The 21,693-nt window shown below is 42.5% G+C and overlaps 2 protein-coding genes across 2 annotated transcripts; both read left to right on the forward strand.

Annotated features, from left to right (window-relative positions):
* The first annotated feature begins 2,680 nt into the window (after positions 1 to 2,680).
* On the forward strand, positions 2,681 to 6,685 carry calm2a (calmodulin 2a (phosphorylase kinase, delta)). The gene is made up of 6 exons (XM_040044722.1): positions 2,681 to 2,806; positions 3,694 to 3,724; positions 4,733 to 4,876; positions 4,981 to 5,087; positions 5,166 to 5,301; positions 5,415 to 6,685. Exons 1-6 carry the CDS (start codon positions 2,804 to 2,806, stop codon positions 5,441 to 5,443), a joined length of 450 nt encoding a protein of 149 aa, XP_039900656.1. The 5' UTR covers positions 2,681 to 2,803; the 3' UTR covers positions 5,444 to 6,685.
* A 3,226-nt stretch (positions 6,686 to 9,911) lies between these two features.
* On the forward strand, positions 9,912 to 16,615 carry stpg4 (sperm-tail PG-rich repeat containing 4). Its single transcript, XM_040044730.1, has 7 exons — positions 9,912 to 9,944; positions 10,012 to 10,068; positions 10,442 to 10,696; positions 12,383 to 12,447; positions 12,729 to 12,774; positions 15,134 to 15,238; positions 16,429 to 16,615. Exons 1-7 carry the CDS (start codon positions 9,912 to 9,914, stop codon positions 16,486 to 16,488), a joined length of 621 nt encoding a protein of 206 aa, XP_039900664.1. The 3' UTR covers positions 16,489 to 16,615.
* Positions 16,616 to 21,693: the final 5,078 nt, after the last annotated feature.

Consider the following 21,693-nt stretch of genomic DNA (forward strand, 5'->3'; position numbering starts at 1 on the left):
ATATTTGTCACCCGTGGTTCACATCCCTCAAAGTCCTCGCACAACTTGCTTGAAAGCTGTTTTGTTTGAGAGCCTATGCCAGCTACCATAGGGCGAGACGCGGAGTACAGCTCGGAGAGATCACCAGTCTGTCGCAGGGCTAGCACATGGGATGTAAATGGCTGTCTCTTAAAGCGCTTTGGGTCCGCTTCTGTTGTTTAAACATGCTATAGGCTATAAATAGCATTTCCAATAAAGTAGTTTATTTAACACAATTCAGTGGGCTGCATACTGAACCTAGAGGATAGAACAAAGTATCCCTCCTATTGTACTGGTCTCATTCCAGTACCAATAGCAGCATTGGTATCCATACCATCAATATCTGGATCGATCCACCCACCTCTAAAGCTAACTGCTGTCAGTGGGAAGGAGCATTAACGTGTTGGGGGAAGCAATGTATCAATGAAGATGGAGGGCTGACTTGAGCTGATTTCCACTGAACTAAAGCGAACTTTGACCCCTGCAGTACAGTAATGAAAACTGCAGTATTATAAAAAGAAAACAAGCTCTGGGCTGGGCAGCGTTTGATAAGAAAGCAATACGTGAGGTAGTTACATATTCACAGAGCTGATAAGAAGAGGGGAGACGTAATATGTGCTAGTGCCCTGCAGTGGTTTGAGCATTGTGATTAATCTGAGCAACTAAATAAATAATAAAAAAATAATACCCCAGAGTTAACACGATACCCAACATCCATAATGCCAAAACATGCCTGCAACAAATACTGTATAGTGTTCCATGTTAAGCCTAGTGTTCATTTTAAAGCCTGCTTGGCTTACATCATGGAGCCTGGTTTCAAGTTTTATAGACCATTAAGTAACACCTCTTTAGTTCCAGTATGCCCAATCCTTATTAAAATCCAGCCCGTACATACCTTTGACCCGGAACGAGGCGCTCTGAGACCTGGGGGGCATTGAAAGTCACTTTATCAACCAATCAAACAGCCGATACTGCACATTAGATAAAGTGTAGCTATAGAAACCGGGGCAGGAGGCCAAAGTGGAAAGCTATTATGTTTTTGAAATATTTATGGCCCAACAGTGTACCATTGTGTCTAAAAAGGTCTTATTAGAGCAATTCCCCATTGACGTTCCTTAATAACGTGTGAGCTGAAAGCAGTTAAATGTCTGCGGCATTGACAAAAGTGCATAAAAGTCCACATTGTCCTGTTTGCCAAGTGTTTTTAAGGAGACGCAAAGTGAATTCGTACACCTCCGTGTACAGTCATCGCACATGGATCAGCTTAACTGGTTCTTGTGACCGATTCAGGCTTCTGTGCCGTCACCTCTGGCATTGCCTAATCTGCACAGTGACAAAAACCTCAATACGGGAAAATAACAAAACAGAGTTCAATGAAAAGAATCCAGTACGATTCAGATTAGTTACTTTTTGTTTTGCAATTGTAGAGTGGGCTTGGCCGGCTCATTCTGAGGCTGCTCAGCGGCTCACAGGGCACGATCAACAGCACTTCTGTAAACAGCCCAGATGGAATCGGAAAGCACTCTGGGTCATCATTTCTTCCATATAAATGTGACAAATTCTGCTTATGCTTATAGTGTGACATTCGTCTCTAACAATAAGAAGAACTGGGAGAAAGGCAGGGGGTTGAGGCTGTTTAGGCACATTGGAGATTCTAGTACATTCCAGAGTTGTTCTTCAAATCTTTCTCCTCACACATCTCTGTCCACCCTCCTCCACCTTCTTCCCCGCCGTCTCCCACGGGGCCAGGGCAGAGACAGGTGGTCACTGGGAGACAGGAGAGCAGTCAGGCATAAGCAATCAGGCTATCAGATACTCCAGTCCACACCAGAAGCAGCACAATGAGACCCGAGCATCATCTGACAGCAGCAGACCCACTTACATATTACACATCTAAATGTGCACAGTGCACACACTCGCACGCATGCACGAGCTGTAACACCTAACTATTAGACCCAAACACTCCATCCCTGACGCTGCATCTAATTATGCATAAAATTCAAAGTGATGAACACTTGCACAGCAGAAAGGAGGAACGCAGGATCAGTCTGGGGTAACCTTGTAACAGCCATTTAAAACAGCATGGCTATCAGCACACTAATAAAATATAAGTAATGCAATCAGAAATGAGAAAACTGCAGTAATAGAATAGAAGCACAAACTGGGTCAGTGCTAGCTCATTTACAAGTAATCATTTTTCTTACTGGTAGCTAATTACTTATCAGAATTGTGTTATTGTGCTTCTCTGAAGACGTTGCCCATATGTATACACACTATGCAACAAGCTTGTCTGCTGTGCCTGTGGCACTGACTGAGATGTCTATGGATAAGATGCAGCGGCAGCGCAGACCATGGGAGTGACGCATTGCAGGTACAAACACACCAATCAGAAAGCGCGATTTCTTTCGGCTACAGCTTGTGCCCCATCACGTAGTAGCAGAAAGTATTAATCCGCCGTTATGTAGACCGCAGGGGATACGCGGTGTGATTATAAATATCAGAGTCGAAACCTTCACAGCATTCATAGATGAATGTTTAACTTGTTTCTTGTTCTTACTGTATAGATATCGATTACGATTTTTAAAAGAATAATAATTAGGGACCTGTAGAAGAGGCGAGTTGGCGGATTGATATTAAAAAAGAGGAGGAGTTTCGAATAGCCGTTAAAGGCGAGTCCAGTTGCCTCTGTGTCAGTGTGTTCATAGAGAGTGTTGAGTTTTGGAAGCTTATTCGGCTTAGGTTTATTACGAATTTGTCGTGAACCAGCCACCACATCTACATCGAAATGGTAAGGGAAATAAGACTGGCTTTCATTTGCGGGTTGGATCCGTTCGTAAACCTCTAACCCGTTGTTTTTTTTCCGGTCGGAATGAACGGAAATAAAACGTAACTCAAAAATGCCCGCTGTAACTACCGCATTGCTAGCCGAGTAAACGTCTTCTTTACAGTAGATAGGCAAAACTAACTCGTCCGAGGAAGCTTCTGTTTAGTCTGAATGAAAGTATAACGTCTGTTGAGCACCGTTTACGCATTTACACTTAAAATGGTGCATGTGCGTCGAGTGTCCCAATAACGTTGCTTTTTATGGTAGTTCAGCTGCGTCCTAGCTAGTGTCCCGCCTAGTAGTATCCTTTAACCGAGTAAGCTGTATTGTGACTATTTGCTAAACGCGATATTACTTGCTGTATTAGTCACTCATTGTGCTGAACGTGTGTGGCGTTGTCTTGAGTTGATGAACCGGCATGTAATGGTAGCTAGCTAAGTGCGGCTCTGCCTAGCTAACGTTTACCGCCAAATTGTACAACATTAATTTTATACCGCAAATTTGGGGTGTTCGAAGATCGCTCCAATATTTCGCGCAGTTGCCAATGGCGTGGCGATCTTTTTTCTCCTTTTCCCCCCACTTCTTCTGTAGGACAAAGTGTTGGCTTACAGTCAAGAAAATGCCTTTGTGCAAATTTACTGGTAGTACTAAATATTGCTGTTGTAACAACATCATTTTCGTCAGCTGTAGCAGCTGTGCCAAAACGCAGCTGTAAATTTGAGAGAATCCACGTAAACCAGCATGGGGGGGGGTTAAGCAGGAAAGTGTAACGCGAGGCGTGTGTATGTATATTTTTTTTATTTTTCTTGTCTGGCATACTAAAAGCTGTTTTTTGTTCGTGTATATTGCAGGCTGATCAACTTACAGAAGAGCAGATTGCTGGTAAGACATGGCTGCATTGATCATCTACTTTTCCTCATAACTGCAAGTGGCCTGCCTTATGGATCTTTGCATCCCATTGCAGTGGATTTATACTTTTGCCTTTTAAGGCGTTCCACAGAGCAGCCTGCTGGTCATAAAACTGGAATGAAAGAAACCGCTGTTGCTTACTGGCACTGGAGCGCTTAAGGACTCCCTCATGGAAAACTTTGCATTTTCATGGTTGCCATGTAATAAATGATGTAATCTGAAAGAGCTGTGCGTTCTGGCGAGCTGTTGGTGCTCACCTTTATATGCTTGCGTATGACGTGAGGTACTTGCTCATGAAATGGGAGTGCTACAAGAACATTTGTGGTAGTATACTGGGCTTGGTGCGCTGGTATGCTACAATAAGGTGTTATGTAAATAATGCAGGCCTGTAAAGTCTATAAAGATGATTCATACAATTTAGTGGCTTCCTTATACCTTCCCGCATGACCTGCGGCTTGCCCCATGGAAATCAGTCCCTGTTGATATTCCTGCTGTGCACAGCAGGCCCTCTCTGTCAGAACAAAAAAGGGTGTTGCCCTATGTGTTTGACCCTGGAAATGGCAGGGCAGGTTCATAGTTTTCCTGACACTGACAAGCTGCTGCACGCCACTACACATTTCCCATTGGCCTCATCACGCTTGATGAGTGTGTCATTGTTCGTCATCCCTCAGGGCTCCACCAAAGCTGCACGGGGCTGTCATTTGTCGTTGATGTAGCACAACTTTGCCCTCTGCTGCTCCGCCTCGCGGTCGGTGCTCTTGTTTAGCCAGAAACTTGTAGTTGGAACTCAAGAGGGTCTTATCAGTATCTCGGAGTTGATTTATATGGACATTTAACGATACAATTATGAGCTTGGTCTTAAAAGCGGGCTTTGTGACGTGATGTGGTGTCTTGCCAGTTGTTGCCAATTGCTTTACAGGTGTGGTTTTTGTTTTGTTTTTTTCCCCTCACTAAAAAGCCAACTCTCTTTGTTGCAACTAGAATTCAAGGAGGCCTTCTCACTCTTTGACAAGGATGGAGATGGCACCATCACTACCAAAGAGCTGGGCACAGTCATGCGCTCTCTGGGCCAGAATCCCACAGAGGCAGAACTGCAGGACATGATCAATGAAGTGGATGCTGATGGTGAGAACTCGATCAAACCTCAAAGGCTTCCAGCAGTTTACACAGTCACTGTGCTAGATGTCAGTAGCTCAAATGTGCTGCTTCTTAAAAACTTTTTTCTTCAGGAAATGGAACGATAGACTTCCCAGAATTTCTGACCATGATGGCCAGGAAGATGAAGGACACAGACAGCGAGGAGGAGATCAGAGAAGCATTCCGTGTCTTTGACAAGGTAAATGCATCCAGCCGCTCTAGTGTACATATGCACTGTAGTTTGTAGGGGAGCTCACTGACTGACCTGATTTCTCAGGATGGGAATGGCTACATCAGTGCTGCTGAGCTGCGCCATGTGATGACAAACCTTGGTGAGAAGTTGACTGATGAAGAGGTGGATGAAATGATCAGAGAAGCAGACATTGATGGGGATGGACAGGTCAACTATGAAGGTTGGTATATAGTTCTCTATTAGTGGGGGGGGGGTTTATATAAAAATTTTGGGCTGACATTTTAAATGTAAAATTTTATAATTTTTTTTTTTTTTCCCTCTTCAACCCTGCAGAGTTCGTACAAATGATGACGGCGAAGTGAAGGCCTTGTACAGATTTCGTATATAAATAATTTGCCTTTTTTCTTTGTGTAATTTATCTGTAAAATCTTAATAGCCCCTATTCATCCCTGCCCCTTCTGCTGTCCAAAGGAACTGCATGTAAACTGCATAGGCTCTTGTCCCCATGTCCCTTTCTTTTGCTGTCATGGTGTTTTGGAGTGACAGAACGGTCATACAACCAGATGCCGTGGAGGCCCCTGGAAGCTGGAGAACTTGGAATTTTCCTGTTATGTGCTCGGGGCCCCCTCCACGCATGGTGACATTGGAAACCTGTCAGCTGGTTGTCACTTGGCAACACTGTTGGCATGGAAACGATGTAGAGAAGTTGAAACTCTGCATGGACTACGGACAAAGTATATATGGAAATCTCAGCATTGCACTACTGCAAAAAAATGACACGGGTGTATCTCCTAGGTACTCGTACAAACTCTTTTTGTATCTGCTGTTCTATATACCAGAAAAATGACAAATTTTACCATGCTTTTTAATGTTTTACTCCTTTTTTTTTTCTTTTTTTTTTTCTTTTTTTTTAAATGACCACAGGTCAAATAATCCATTCCAAGTTGTATATTTTTTTTTTTTTCCAATAAAATTTACAATCTACCCATATTTGAAAATTGTCTTGTTTTCGGTTATGGATTGTTGAGTTTGTATACCCTGTAATAATTCCCATTTTGTATTGAAGACAGGATGCTCCAGTTTTGATAGGTTTGGTTTTTTTCTTTTTCTCTTCTTGTTGCTTGGAATACATGAGATGTTTACCAATTAAGTCCCCCTGTTAACCCCCCTCCCCACAGCACTGAGGAGCATCAGCCAATGCCTCTTAATGTTCAGAAAAGCTCACATCAGATGTGCATTGTCATTAAAATAAAAGCACTGAGTGGGATCAAAGGCTTCTATTTTGAAGTACACACAATGGTACTCGAAATTAGATTAGCCTTGTACTGTCCAGCTCGCCCATCTGACTGCATAGGCAGTGTGTGTGTGTTAGAGCCAGCACAGCACCATGTAGGACCTGACTGCCTCATGTCTTGCGTGGCATTTGCCCCCAATCATAAGATGTGGGTGACTGAACATGTATCAGAAACCATGGTGTAAATAGGTGTACCTGTGTGGGACTCTTATTTTCTGTTTTATTTCTGATGAGTTTGTTACAGTAGCTTGCAGAGATACTAAGTTTGTTATTTTGATGAATGACAAAATAAAGCTCTATTGTGGACCTGTGCTGCCTCCTGTGTGAAATTTGTTTGCTGTTTTGTTTTGTTTTGTTTTGTTTTTTTGCAGCCCATTTTGGGAGGGGGGGGATGCAATCACCGCACTTTGGCTACACTTTGGTGCATACCTTAATGAGCTGCTGCAACTGGGTGACTGAAAGGAAACATGTTCCAAACAGGAGCGCTGACAGGTTAAATGACAGGATGATCAGGCGACTTATTCAAGTAGGGAATCCAAAGACTGACAGAAGATGCTGGGTGTTCTCAGCTGTCTAAAATTTGGATCAGGTCCCAATCTTTTATAATGAAGGTTATAAAAGTAACACATACAGGTAGGATGATCTGATATCCTCGTGTTGGTGTTGTTCCCAGACCATCATGAAACTGTTGTTCCAGGTTCAACATTGCAAGTGACCAATCACATTGTGACGTTATTCTTTTGCGTGCCAAGCCATTCGTGCATTTATGCAATTCCAATGTTGCAAGGACAATATCAATTCTGCTTACTGTTTATTAAAGGGTTAGGGTTAGGGTCCGTTGATCGGCGGACAGAGGCGGTTTCTCGCAGCTTAAGTACAGTTTTTTGTTTTACGCCGGTTTTTCCCGAAGTCACAAAAGTATGACGTCACAACATTCTGATTGGTCACTTGCAATGTTGATCCTGGAACAACATTTAGTATGATGATCTGGGAACAACACCAACACGAGGATATCAGATCGTGCCATACGGGTAGATGGGAAAGTGTCAGGTCAGAAAACTAAGCTAAAAAACCCAAACGTACAATTTAATTTGGGACCCATTCTCATTCCACAGACTGAAGTTTTGGTATGATGTAGTCTGAAGCTTTTTTTCATTACAAGGGATGATCTTGTTCTTGATTTTATTCCAACCATATCTATGACGAATCAAAATAATTTAACTGAGTTTGCTGGATGCATGTACCTGAAAGCCTGAATATTTAGTACAAGTATTTTTGTGTCATATGGTACTGAGCAAATGTCTGGAACCACTCCTTATGTATTTGTATTTTACTTCCAATGATCAAGACTTGTACTTTTAATCTATGAAAAATGTCAAAGATATGTTTGACAGGCATAAAGTAGCTATTTTGCACCAACAAGCTGAAAACTTGTTGACAGTGTGAAGTGTGTCCTTGAAAAACTGAGAAACCTAGACAAGTCGGGGACGGAAGAAGTGGCAGCTTTCAAAATCAATAGCATGTGGAGAGGATCTGAAAGTCACTTCCTTAGGAAATAGAAACCCGGCAAAGACTTGACACAGACCTGAGACCTGTGTCTGGTGCTTTGGTTGATCCATCTATGTTTCACTGAGGCCTCATCAGAAATACCCTCAGTGGAGTGGGTGGCTGTGGGAAGATCATTCTCAAGGAAAGGTAACGGGGGGAAAAGGCTGCATCACCAAATTACACAATAACTAGACTGAAAATCAGAAGCAACAGGTCTCATGGAGTGATGAATCCAAATGTAGAATCTCTGGTTCAAATCATCATCAACATGTGTGGAAGATGTCAGGAGGAAGGTACAGCACTGAGTGTCTACAGTTAAACAACAAAGGTGGTCATATTGAATTTCAAGCTAATTAGAATTGTACAAAGTCTTTTTTTTGCCTCATACATTGAATTTCTATTTAAATTTGCACCTATTTCTCATTTTCTCAGCAAAATATAAAGACTCGAGACTTTTGCACAGCACTGTACTGGTGATTTGTTCATTTGCTGTAAAAGTTGAATAAACATCCACCAAGTGTGGTGTTTCCATAATTATTTTTTTCTAAGGGTTGTAGCTTTTATCATAATGCTGAACCGGATGAAACTTGTCTTATGTGTGAAGTTATGTGAGGGGTCTGACCTCCACCCCCCCGGGAGCAGTGCAGGCTGCAGTTGTTTGTGGCTTGGCCAATCATGCATACTCAGAGCTCCCTTGTGGAAGCACATTTAAACATTTAGAGCATTACAAAATGCACCGAGGTAACAGCTAGCACACAGAAAAGGTAACTGCACTACCCCCGATCTGACTCTGCTTCGTCTCGTGTCATGTGCAGTGACACAAATGAGTGGGTTCTTGCTTTCACGCGGCACCAGCTGCAGTTCCAAGGCACAGAACGAAAAGGAACACCACGAGCCACCGCGGCGATTTCAGGTGTGAATCGATCACACGAGAAACTCTGATCGTGTTAAAACCAATTATCACAAGACTTTTTTAAAAAAAGAAAGAAAAAAAATTACCCTCACAGATGAAGTGTCATCGCAGCCTGCTTATAAAAAAAGTTGTTAATTACGCTGCACATGCGACACTAGTCTGAAGCTGTCTCCTGCATTCATGCCTTGTCCGAACTGGAGATGACTGTACATGAGGGAGTCAGGGTGAAGATGTGTGTATGTCTCCTAGTGCGCTGTGGTGTCACATGAGACTTCCTTGACAAGCAGCGGAAGCATGAATTCTTGGCTCCTTCCAGCCATGTGCTGCATGTAGCCTGGCAACCGGGCCGAGTGTAGCGCTTTCTGTTCCCAGAGTGAGATTTTCGCTTCAGCTGGCGGTCTTGAATTTTGCTGTACTGAAATAAAGAGGGAAGAAGAGTTCATCCTGGAGTACGATCTCAGGTGTAAGCGCATGCACACACACACACACACACACACACACACACACACACACACACACACACACACACACACACACACACACACACACACACACACACACACACACAGTTTGCCTGCAGACAGTGATGAAGAAGAGATGCAGTCTTGCTTTGTGTTCTGTGTATTCTTATTAAATTCACAGTATTCCTCCATATATCACATGTTGAATACTGCCATCCCTATGATTATGGAAACTGGACAATGAAAGATGATGGATGGGATGCAGACAGTGACAACCACATAACCACCTGCAGCACCTACAGCATCTCGGTGCTGGTTCACCGATGTGTCTTACTCTCAGCCAAACTAGCCAATCTAAATTTAGCTCCCCTTGCAAGGCCAGCTTGTTGAAAAATTGATCGATAGTGGAGTTGCTGCTATAGTAACGATCCCTGTTTTAATGGTGGTCAGGTGTCACTGGATCTCCCATTAAGCAGATAGTGAACGACAGCAAGCGCGGCGCAGGACGATGAAACAAAGTCGCCTCTGAAGCCGGTGACATGTCCCGGAGTGGTCACAGGACAGATAAGGTGAGGCTTTATCTTTAAAACCCTCATAACTCTGTGTGTGGTTTCATGAGGACAAGGTGGGAGACGAATCAACACATCGTTGGCATAGCGATGTCATCATAGCAGAAGCAGTCTGGTGTGACCTGTGCCTCGTCCCTATCTGCAGGGTGATGACACGGTGGAGCTGTGTGGCCGGGGGAGCTGGTGGCTGGGAGCACTGAGAGTAGGTGTCGCACTGCTGTTTGGTTTCACGGACTCTCTGAAACCAAGTGTGTGCTTCAGCACAGCCCAAAACCCACATGCCACTTACATGCATGAGTAAAATGACACATCACAACGACAGGCATCAGAAAATAATGACATTAATATTAACCTTCAACTAATCAATGATTTCGATCATTCTGGTTGCTGGAAATTGAGTGAAATTGGCATCTTCAGTGGAATTCAACAGCTGTCTCTCATGAGGTCACCCATCCATGAACTTACTGCAGCATTGCTCTTGCATTGTTCCAAAATGTCAGACTTTGAACTGTTGTAAAATAGTTATGAAATTAGGAAATGTGGGTCAGAGATTCCCCATGCTCCCACTCTTCCAGGACACACCCATCCCGGGAACCTACCACGTCCGAGACTTCATTGAGGAGGCTGATCTGAACCCTGTGAAAAAAACTTATGGCTTCAAAGGTGTGGGCAGAAAAACTCAGACCCTGGGTGTGCGTAAGGGGGATCTGCTGCTGCCTGGAGCGTATGAATATACAGACTCCACCCAGGAAGTCCTGATGCACCAGGCTTCCTACTCTTTCAAGAACTGCCCCCGACCCGACATTTTCACCCTTGGAATTAGAGACAAGGTAGCACTGAGACTCATTTACTGATCCTTTTTGAAAGTTTTCATAGTTTTTGCTTTATAGTTTTGCTTTCACTTGAGACAGAAGCCATGTGTAACCAACCAGTTGCTGCTGAGTATGAAGCTTCTTTTCTTGAGTTAACACAACAAAGGTTTACATCGTGGGTCAGGTACAGCCCAGTTCAATATTAGGTGGCTCCAGTAACTACCTACTAACCGGTAAAACAAGTTGCACCTCTAAATTGTTCCCCTTTCTTTTAGAGTAAAGAAGTTATACTTAACATTTAATCACTGAGATAGCTTAAATAACCCAGTATGATGTCAACAAATCAAGGTGGGGAGCTTCTTTACGACTATCAGTTTCTTACAGGCATTAGTTTATACACAGCTTTCTAAAGGTCCTGCCACAGCATTTCAGTTTAGACTCTGAGACATTTTAACGCATCCTGATGCGGATTTGCTGCTGTGTTTAGGATCATTGTCCTGTTGCATGACTCAGTTTGGGCCAATGTTGAGCTGTTGGACAGAGGGCCTCACATTTGACTACAGAACACTCTACAGAGGAGTTCATGGCTGACTCAATGAGTACAAGGTTCCCAGGTCCCGTGGCTGCAAAACAAGCCCAAATAACCAGCCCTCCACCATTGTCCTTGACACTTGGTATCAGGTGTTTGTGCTGATATGTTCTGTTTGGATTTGCCAAACACAGCGCTGTCCACTACACTACAAAAACTCAAAATCTTACCAAATATATTTGTCTTATTTTCTAGTCAAAATTATCTCATTACACTTAAAAGAAGACACAATCAGCCACAGGGCAACATTTCAGTGAGCCGAAGGAACTTGTTTCAAACAGTGAATTTTGAAACTAGAGAAAAACTGGAGAAGTTTCACTGGTTTCATTGGCATATTTTGTTTTTACATAATACAAGACATATTAGCTTGACAACCCTTTGTTTTTTGCAGTTTCTCTGCGCATTGTACGGTCTGACCCTGAATTTGCAGTTAACACACACATGAATGCTCCAGACGAGCAAACTAGAAATGCTTGCGTTTGTTAATGATCAATCAATCAAATGCATCTGATTAGACATTAGACCACATTACCAGCCCCATTAAATCCAATAGAAGCAGCAAGGCTTTACTTAGCTTTCCATAGCACTGCATATAGTCCAGTGGAAACGTTTTTCTTCACATAGCTGAATTCACTTCGTGCCACGCAGCACAAGAAAATAGGATCAAACTAATCTGGCTCTTATGCAACTAAAAATAAATACAGCAAGTCAAGGTTATTGATGCGTGGAAGAGTAAATGGTTATTTGTTAAAACAATAAAAAAGAGAAAAATCTTTTATTTTACAGCCACGTATACTAACAGTAAAGTTTAGCAGGTATAGATTTCAGGCCCTGGAGTCAAACCTGGGAACCTCCCCATAGAGACTGAAGTCATTATGAGCAGAAACTTTTGAATGATAGACTTCTGCTTTCACTAGCCTAGGGGTGTAATTTACTTCAGCAATATTTATTCACTGCTCTGTTGTGGAAGTCTGTTTGGATGTAACCAGCTATCATCCATACTTTACTTAAAGCACAATAGGTGCCCCCCTCAAAAAACAAAAACAAACTCAGGGTGATACTTTGGTGTATATATTTAAAAAAACATCTTTATCTTCTTATTCTCCTTCTGCCAGCACATAAACACTTCGCCATGTGACTACAATGTGACAGCGAGACCAGTGGAGAAGATCCCCTGCAAGTAAGCGCTCGACAAACAGCCACTCTTTAACTTTCAGATCACAGCGGCGCAGACAAGCCATGAATCATCCCTTGATCGCGAAATCCTTCCTCCTCATCCGGCTTTCTGGTTCCCCCTCTCACCTCCATGCAGCTCAAAGATGGAGGAGCAATCACCAGGCTGCTCTCTCCTTTCCTCTGCCGTCGATCACAAACTTCCTTATCCATTTCTTCTCTCACTTTTTCTCCTTATTGTTATTTGCTCTTTTGCCCCCTTCCTTCTCTTATCTCCTGTTCTCGCAGGCATGTGATGTTTCGCTCGACTGTGCAGCGGATCAGCTTTCTGCCTGTAAGTAGGATCTGATCGCCAGGACCAATTATTAACACCATTCAGTCTTTCCATTGTCCACAAAAAGTTTCCTTACAATACACTTTCAATAGGTTTTGATTACAAGCTATGACCTAATGTGCACAAGGCAGTTATGACAACCGCAAGGGTTGAAGAAAACCGATCCCAGGGCGCTCTGACTGTATCGTTTTCCCCCATTTGAAGGCCTGTTATGGCACTGCTCTGGTTGACCAGTCAGCTTTGGTTCAAATTGCAGCGTCGGTGCTGGTAGCCGATGGATATTTGAGCTGCGCTGGCAGCTGCTGAGTGTTGACAGAGAAGGAAAGGCGCTAAGAAATCCCGAGGGTGTTATTACTACAGAGCTGGGAGCAGTTTTCTGCCATCGCTGGTGTCAAAGCAACTCAGAGACAAGATTTTTTTGTCAAAGGTTAAGCAGCTGCATGTGGGAAACATTAGAATATCAAAGCTGAGGAGTCTTAATGGTATGTGATGAAGAAGTCGGTGTGGCCCAGCGTGGGAATTTGAAATTTCTTTCCACTTGTAACTCAGAAAAACACGAATCTGACTTTCTTACATGGAGTATATTTATTTAATGTAGTTATTTAGCTTGATTTGACTTAATTTCTCCTTTCTGGTGAAATTTTGCGTCTCAGATTTATTTGTTGTTCTTTTGATTTGACTGCACTACCTGAGATTTAAGCCTTGAGATTTAAACTCACCTGAATTCATTTAAAAATTGCATATATTCTGATGTGGATGTTCTCTATTGTTATCTGTTAATGTGGCCTACTGTACAGCTGGCAGTGGCATTCATTTAGGACCCCCAGAGGAAGAAATCTCATGTCTTTTCTAATCGGCTGAACATATTTGAGATCTACCCAGTGGGTGGAGTTATTATTATTTTCCATTTGCACTTTTCCCATAAAGTAGTGATACCTTCAACTACACAACTGAAAACTGCAAAGTTCTATAAAACTTTCCTTAAGAAATTTTTTTTAGAGATATTTCTTTCTTTTTTGATTTCACCTAATCTTAGAAAGGTTTAAAACTTTAATGAATATCAAGGCACCGGTGGAAAAAGAAGTCAAAGTTTAAAAGTTTCACAGACATTTGCAGAACATGCCAGGTACCTACGTCGCCCAGGAGAACCTTTCTTACACACTGTACCGCAGCAGGAAAGTATGCCAAGTGCTTTGGCCCAAACACACATGCACAAGAGTTTCACAGCTGCCTGATGACTCCCATGAAATACACCTGCATTAGCACCTCTGTTAGCATGAGGCAGGCGTGCCAAGGTGCTGGCAGGCAGGGTACCGAAGATCAAGTGAGCTGGCAACTGGAATCAAATGGCATGTAATGGTAGTAGCCACTGCTGCAAGGAGCAGGGTAGAGGGGAAAAAAGCACTATCCTGTCTTCTTCTGTCAGAATCAAGGAGGGATGGAAAATAAAAGGCCCGTCCTGTGTTCAGGGACAGGACGACAGTCTTATGTCTGGGGAGGAGAGCGGAGGAGGGGTGATGCTATTTCTGCATGGCACGCCGCTGGTGATGACCAGTATGTGTGTTAGTGGGTAACGGGAAAGGAGAAGTGAAAGGCACAGAGAGGAAGAAGGACTGACCGAGTTCTGACAGAAACTAGCCTCGAATGTACCTGTGATGAAATGCGCTGATATTTATATAAGTGCTTGTCTTGTTGTAGCGACCACTCAAAGCTCTTTAGACTACAAGCCACGTGTGACTAATGCCATAAGTTCATACTGTGCTTTATTCCATACACTTTATCTCATATACACTCACCAGTTAACCTAACATGTCTTTAGAATGTGGGAAGAAGAGGAAACCCACACAAGTACAGGTAGGACATCCAAACGCCACGCAGAGAGGCTCCAGTCAGGGCTTGAACCAGTGACCGTGCTGCTAATCTGTGTACCACACATCTGCTGGCAAAGGTTAAAAAGTCAGGACTGAATTGATATATTGTATGTCTTAAATGTAAGACCTCGAAATAGAAGTGGTGTACATGGTTAGCACATCCTTCAGATCACTGAGTATCAGACTGGGACAACAACAGGTTTTCATGAGCAAACATCAAAGAGCCAAGGAATTAAAAATGATAGAGGACATGGTGTGCAATAGTAGTGCACCATGAACCTGTGAACTGTATATAAAAGATAGAAATGGCTGATATCAACCTTTAGTTGGTGAAGCTTCTTGTTCTGGAGCATTTTGGCCATCTTGGTGCTACATCTTCATCTTCTATTTACAGTCTTCGACAATTTTGCTCTAAGCTTGGTGGGTAAGCACCCTGGAGGTTAATCACAGAGCTAGATACATCAATATTTTCCTGCTATTTCCTTCAGAAAGATGGCCCTGCTCCATGCCACTACAACCCACAGACCAAACCAGCTAAAGCCATCACTTCCTGTTTCAAATCCACGTTGCCGCGGCTACACGGTGTGCACTCAGTGAGTCTTATTTAAATTTCTTGTGTTTTTCTACATGCCGTAATTACTAATTTAAGACTTCGTATTTTACATTAGCTGCATTAGAACATTTTTATGTTATTGGGTGCTTTTTCAATTTGTTTCAATGATGCTCATATTTTTACATGCTTTTAATGGAAATTCATCTGATTTTAAAGGGATTAGTTATTAAACGGGATTTAGATAACTCCTGTAAATAAAATATAACATCACAAGATTATGTAACAGATAAAGAAATCAAACACACACTGAATTTATTTAATGGGGCACGGATAACACGGACTGGAGACAGATTAAAAGAGAAAGCAGATGCAAAGCAAAACAATGAGTCTAGCAGGCGCGGACAATTCTAATTTTGCACAAGACTGCAGGAGGAAAAGCCCTAAATGACTTCGATGGAGGGTAGAGGCACAGATGGCAGGATATTTAGTCAATAGTGATCAACTGGTTAGTGTTTCCATAAGGAAAGTGCCTAAAATAACAGCTGCATTTAGGAAATATGGCCAACAATTTAATGCATTGCACAGTTTTGGCTCACAGGTATTCTCATTATTTGAAACATTGACCATATTTATTTATTGCATATAAGTATGGACCATTGTAACAGTATGCATAGAGCAGAATATAGAATAAAAGAGCAACTATTTCTATCAGATTGTTTCAGCAGAGTAGATGTAGTCTTTAAATTATTACAGATACATTAGGGTTCAACCTGTAGTAACATCCATACATTACGATACTCACAGACATGCCTTTTGTATTGTGAATCAATACAAAGTTGTTCTGTAGAGTCTCACTGAACGATCTTATAAGAAAGCTAATGGTGTGAATTGTATGATTAGGCTTTCAGCTGAACACTCATGGGTAATTTTTAGATGGATGTGATAGAAACCGCTCTGCACCAAACACCAACTGAGGGGATATCTTCTGAATGAATGGCGTTCCCTTCCTCCTGTAGTGTTTGGAGTACGTGGATATTAAATACTGAGATGTGTTGAAGCTTAGACCACATATTGCTTACACTTTATGGTTGTTTCTTTGGTTGCAGTCTCCTGTTTGTTAGCAATCAAAGGTTACAGCATTTAGAATTCTTTGAATTCATACTAGAAAGCTACAAACTGACAATATATTATAAATTGAAAAGTAATTACAGTTACTTGTGTATTTCACAGAACACTCCAGGACCGGGGGCCTACGATCCTTTCAGGAAGTCGTTTGCACAAAGATGTTAAGGAGCCGTCTTAATTTTCCATGATACAAGCATCCCTGCATTTAGTCATTGTTTCAACTTACAGAGTGAAGTCACATAATCCAGTGTTTTAAATATAAGATAAAAGTAAAATCATGGCTGCATGAAAGAGGGGAAACCTTTGGTCTTTTATTACTTGGAGCAACGTTTATCTGCATGTCAGTGAGGGATTTTGTGGTCTGCCAACAACATAATCAGCTACATTCGTCGTGCTCAAATTGCTTTAGTGACGCCGGCCAGGGAAGCAGAATGATCTTATCTGCAACAAAGGGTACTTCATTCCACTTAACTACATGTTCCCGGTATTGCGCCCTCCCTTCATCTCTCTTCCCTCTCTCGCTCCTCTTTCCCTCTCTGTTGGCAGTCAGGCTGCCTTTGCCTTCCTACTATCTCTGCCCTGCGATGCACTCAGGAGGAGGAATGCTGCTCAGCCATGCGTCACATGCACATAGCTTAGTGTGGCATGCTGCACCCTCAGATAACACATTCGGTATTAGAGGCCAAGGCAGTGGCACACAATAAAACAGCTATTCTTATCGCTACCTACTCCACATACTCGCGCTTTCTTTCAACGAAACAAACAAGCTTGGGACACGGAGAGCGGCGCAGATAGGAATCGCCTCTAAGTGAACATAATGCTGTTGTAGATTACCATGCAATAGGGGATAGGCACAGATATAACAAACAAGCTGTTACTGTTAGGAATCTGGACACCGTTATTTACCCAGACAGGACTTTTGCTGAGCATCCATGCACTGCTTTATTGTAGAGTTGTTGAGGGAACTGAGGTGTACTCAGCTCTTCGTCCCAGCCAGACTCTGTTAATGAGATCCAGGGATTAAAGCCCACTTTATTAAGTATTTGAGTGTTGTGTTAAGTACAACCAGAGATGGGCAGTGACGCGTAATCTGATTACTTTTTTCAAGTAACGAGTAAAGTAAGGGATTACTATTGCAAAAACGGTAATTAGATTACCGTTACTTTCCCTGTAGGAACGCTGCGTTACTGCGTTACTAAAACCGTGATTTTTTTTGCGAGAATGTCTCATGACAGTGACGTAAGCGAGTGCCACGTTCGTGGCAACAGCTGTGCGCAGATCAACAATGGTTCATATATCAAGTGCGGGAGACAGTATGAGCGTGCAGCGTTTAAAGCGTGGAAGCACTGACCTTACTTTGAGTTTGATTCCATAAAAAGTGACAAAAACATTAGTGTCCGTTGTGCGTGGGAAGAAAACTTCTTTTTACAGCGAAAAAAACCCGAAACTTCCAAGCAAGCACCGAGTGCGCAACGACATAATGGGAAACTCACAGAGAAACTCGTGGATTCTTCCACTGACCGCCGCGGCACACCTGCACCAGGGTAAACCTCCGCCTACCCCACTCCTGCTTTACAGGTGAAAATAGAGCAAAAGGACCGCTAGTCTTTGATTTGATTTATTTTCTCCTGTGTTTTACTTGCATCTATTTGAAAGAGTGAGTGTAAACACAAAAAATATTTTATTTTATGTGCTGGAATGTGCAGAAAATAATTTATTCAACTCAGAGAATGTTGCATATAATTAAACTTTTGCTTGATGCATAAAGTTAAAAGATTTAAAGTTTTAAAAAGAGACGTTTCCATTTGATAACATTTTGTATGATGGATTATGCAGAAAAAGTAGAATTGGGCTGAAAGATCTATCGCTTTATCACCTCTTCAGGTTGTAAATCGTGTTTTAAAAAGTAACTAAGTAATTAATTACTTTTAAAAATAAGTAATCAGTAAAGTAACGGGATTACTTTTTTGGGGAAGTAATCAGTAATTAGTTACTGATTACTTTTTTCTACTTGACCAACACTGAGTACAACGCATACAGTAATATTGTAAGGACGAAGAACAGTTATGTTAAAGCTGATTCACAGAAAAGAAAATCGTCCAGAATATGTAAATTTCCCATCAAGTGTTTGAGCACCAGTAGCTACCTCACTTTAATAAAAAAAGCATACCCTAATCTCTTTGCTAGTTGAACACTGAAGCTGCACTCACCTATACTCTTCATATTCATGGGGGATCAAATGGATTTTTGTAATCACGCAATCGCATCTTCCTTCATCTGTGTGAAATATTTTCGGGCTTTTCAGCCCTTTGCTTCGTTCTTATGTGTAGGCCCAAACAGCAGACTTACAAGCTATTTATCTGGCTGATGTATTCACAGGGAAACTTTCAGCAGGTAAAAAGAGACTACGGAGAGTCATTGAAGACCAACTATACCAGCGGTCTCCAACCCCCGGGCCACGGACTGGTACCAGTCCATGAGCCGTTTGGTACCGGACCACGAGAGTTGAGGCTCGGGTGTGAAATGTATGGTTTTCAGGGTTTTTATTGGGTTTTTTTAAAATAGTTTTTATCATTAACTCGGTTTCCCTGTGTCTTTTCCCGTGTATTATGAATAAATCTTTTTTTTTTGGGGGGGGGGGGGGGTGTTTAGTACCGGTACAGTTTTTATTTTGTTGTATTTATCCACAACACCTTATAGGCCAGTCCAAAATATTATCGGACATAAACGGGTCCGTAGCGCAAAAAAGGTTGGGGACCGCTGGTCCAGACAACTAGAGTTTCATGGGTATCCCTGTTTTTACCAACTGGTCACGGCAGATGGCCTACGCTGCCTGAGCCTCGATCTGCTGGAGGTTTCTTCCTGTTAAAAGGAAGTTTTTCCTTCCCACTGTCACTAAGTGCTTGCTCATAAGTGGTCGTGTACTTGTTGGGATTTCCTCTCTAATATTGTAGAGTCTTTATTTTACAATACAAAGCTCATTCAGGGAATTTGCTCTTTGCAAATAAAACTGAATTGAATTGAACTTACAATTTCAATTTAGTACAGCTGATTGTATCTAAGCGTTGCATTTACAGCTTATTGTTTTACCGAACGACCGAATGATGCTAGAAAAACACCCATTTAAATGCATCTTTCACTGCTGTAGTCCATGAAGTGGGACTAATTCACTAGGTCTGGTTCAGTATGTTAAAATGGAGGATTTCCACAGTGATTTTTCACATTATCATTCCAAGCAGACAATAAACATCTGCGAGGTAACAAAAAACACCACTGACAATTCAGCCAGCTGCTGTGGAAGAGGTTACGAGCTACTTCTGAGGCATCCGGCTGAATCTTTTATGTCTTGACATGACTATTTGGGACGGTGGTCATGGAAGTCTTGTGCAGCACTATCATAGCACATCTACTTAGACAACAACATGTAAATTAATCAGAATGTTTTTTTGTATGTAATTTGTATAGTATTTTTTTTCTCTCTTATTTCTTTTCTAAATGTACTTGTATATTGTTCACATGTTGAAATAAATTACCAAATTACCAAAATTACCAAAATTACAGTTAAAGCCCTCCCACACGCCCTCCCACACACACACACACACACACACACACACACACACACACACACACTCTGTTTTCCTTCAGTTGCTGACACTTAAAAGCTTGATGAGGTTGAAGGGCCAGTCTCTTATTCCCCCTGTCATTATTCCAGAGACAAAAGAGGATACACTACCACTCAGAGTGGAAGGCAATCTTATTAACACGGGGCTTTGCATACACTCTCTGGAGAGCTGGATCTCCACAGTCAGCACTTGCAAGGAAGATACAGTAGGAGAGATATGTGTGCGTGTTTGTGTGTAACAAACAGCCAGAATGGCCTGCGGTCAAGGCACCAAGCCGCCAGTAATCTCTGACTCCGTCAACCCCTGGTGCCCTTCCTCCCTTCTCATCTAAATGATCTCCACAGTACAGCACTGATCTCTGACATATGCCTCATACTGACGACTTAACACCCTCCACCTCCCACAGCCTGCCTTGACCACAGGCACGGCCAGGCACCCGCTCCTCTGTTGTCAATCAAGCTCACCCTCGTAGATGCATGGTGCATTAAAATAAACACTTGCACATCCATGCAATGCAGCGAATGCACACGCGCTTGTGATCTTTTGCTTTTTAAAAATGCGCTTTGCAAACTGATGCGCAAACCTGCCAGCAAGTGCACACACACTCATTTCTTAAAGGCTCCGTGGGGAATCAACATAATCCAACATATCAATTTTTCTTAATCTATGATGAGTACAAACATCAAAGTAACACAACAAATCCTGCCACACACACATTGTCCTTCTTTTTGTTTCTTACCTCTGCTAGTTTTTCATGTGGCGGCAAAGGTGTTTTAAGCATGATTTCAGTTGCGCTGGCACAGTGGAATTCTCTCATTTAATGGGTACAAAAACATCTGGTGCCAGGGTAAGTCGTACAAGCAGCCCAAACATCGACTCCTCTTTCTGGGAACAGCTTAATGAGATCCGGTCGCCATTCAGGAAGCAATGCAGCGCATCACTGAATGTCTGGAATAAATCTGTGTTTTTGGCAGCTTACAGCAAGATTTGACTGTGCTACTCAGCTCCACCGTTGGGCCAGAGTTGAGGATGTCAAATTAACAGCTAACACTAAACAACATGCTGAGAAAATGTGACCCAGCTTCGGAGCGATGACGAAGGCAGACCACTGGAATTTTCAAAGAATGTGAGGTTACTTAAAAATACTCTAATCCAGCACTGGTGTGGGACTTCTTATTGGTTTGTTAAGTCCCAGCTAAAGTTCTCCAAACAAATAAACCCTTGAACAGTGCAGCCATTGTTTATTCACTGACATTGCGTTGAGTTAAAATGGCCCTGCAGTACTAGCTCCATCTTGCTCCATCTGTATAACACATCACCTTGAAACACCAGGAGTGGGGATAGACAAAGAGATTTGCAGGTTTATGTTCAGAGGGCTTCAGGCTCATTCACTTTCAACACTACAGGCCTACACTAAGGGTGACGACCAAGGAATTTAGCAGGCGGTCCGACACACCGGGAGGTTAACTAGGTATCCTTTCACCGCCCATCTCAAGCTGCTGACAGACACAAAGGAGGTACATTACACTTCTATTAAATGACATTTAAAAATTTAATCAGCTCCAATGAGCGACTGTTAGTGAACAAGGGGGTCATTGTTTAAGTGGGTAATGGTGCTGGCGCTGGCGCTGGCGCACAGTGTGTGGAACGTGGACCAACACCACTGGAGGGCTATCAAGTTTTGGATCTGGCGATTGATGGAAGACAACAAACTGCTGGCCAGGCTGCTGTTTACTGTGGCGTTATT

This window comes from Simochromis diagramma, unplaced genomic scaffold (genome assembly GCF_900408965.1).
Source record: "Simochromis diagramma unplaced genomic scaffold, fSimDia1.1 OVJJ01000486.1, whole genome shotgun sequence".
Taxonomy (NCBI): domain Eukaryota; kingdom Metazoa; phylum Chordata; class Actinopteri; order Cichliformes; family Cichlidae; genus Simochromis; species Simochromis diagramma.

Bases quoted from the DNA above. Each gene is read 5' to 3' on its own strand.
- calm2a (XM_040044722.1), top strand. The intron at 3,725-4,732 runs GTAAGACATGGC...TGTTGCAACTAG, and splicing joins TACAGAAGAGCAGATTGCTG to AATTCAAGGAGGCCTTCTCA. The intron at 4,877-4,980 runs GTGAGAACTCGA...TTTTTTCTTCAG, and splicing joins CAATGAAGTGGATGCTGATG to GAAATGGAACGATAGACTTC.
- stpg4 (XM_040044730.1), top strand. From the start codon at position 9,912: ATGAGGACAAGGTGGGAGACGAATCAACACATC. The intron at 9,945-10,011 runs GTTGGCATAGCG...CCCTATCTGCAG, and splicing joins GGGAGACGAATCAACACATC to GGTGATGACACGGTGGAGCT. The intron at 12,775-15,133 runs GTAAGTAGGATC...TATTTCCTTCAG, and splicing joins AGCGGATCAGCTTTCTGCCT to AAAGATGGCCCTGCTCCATG.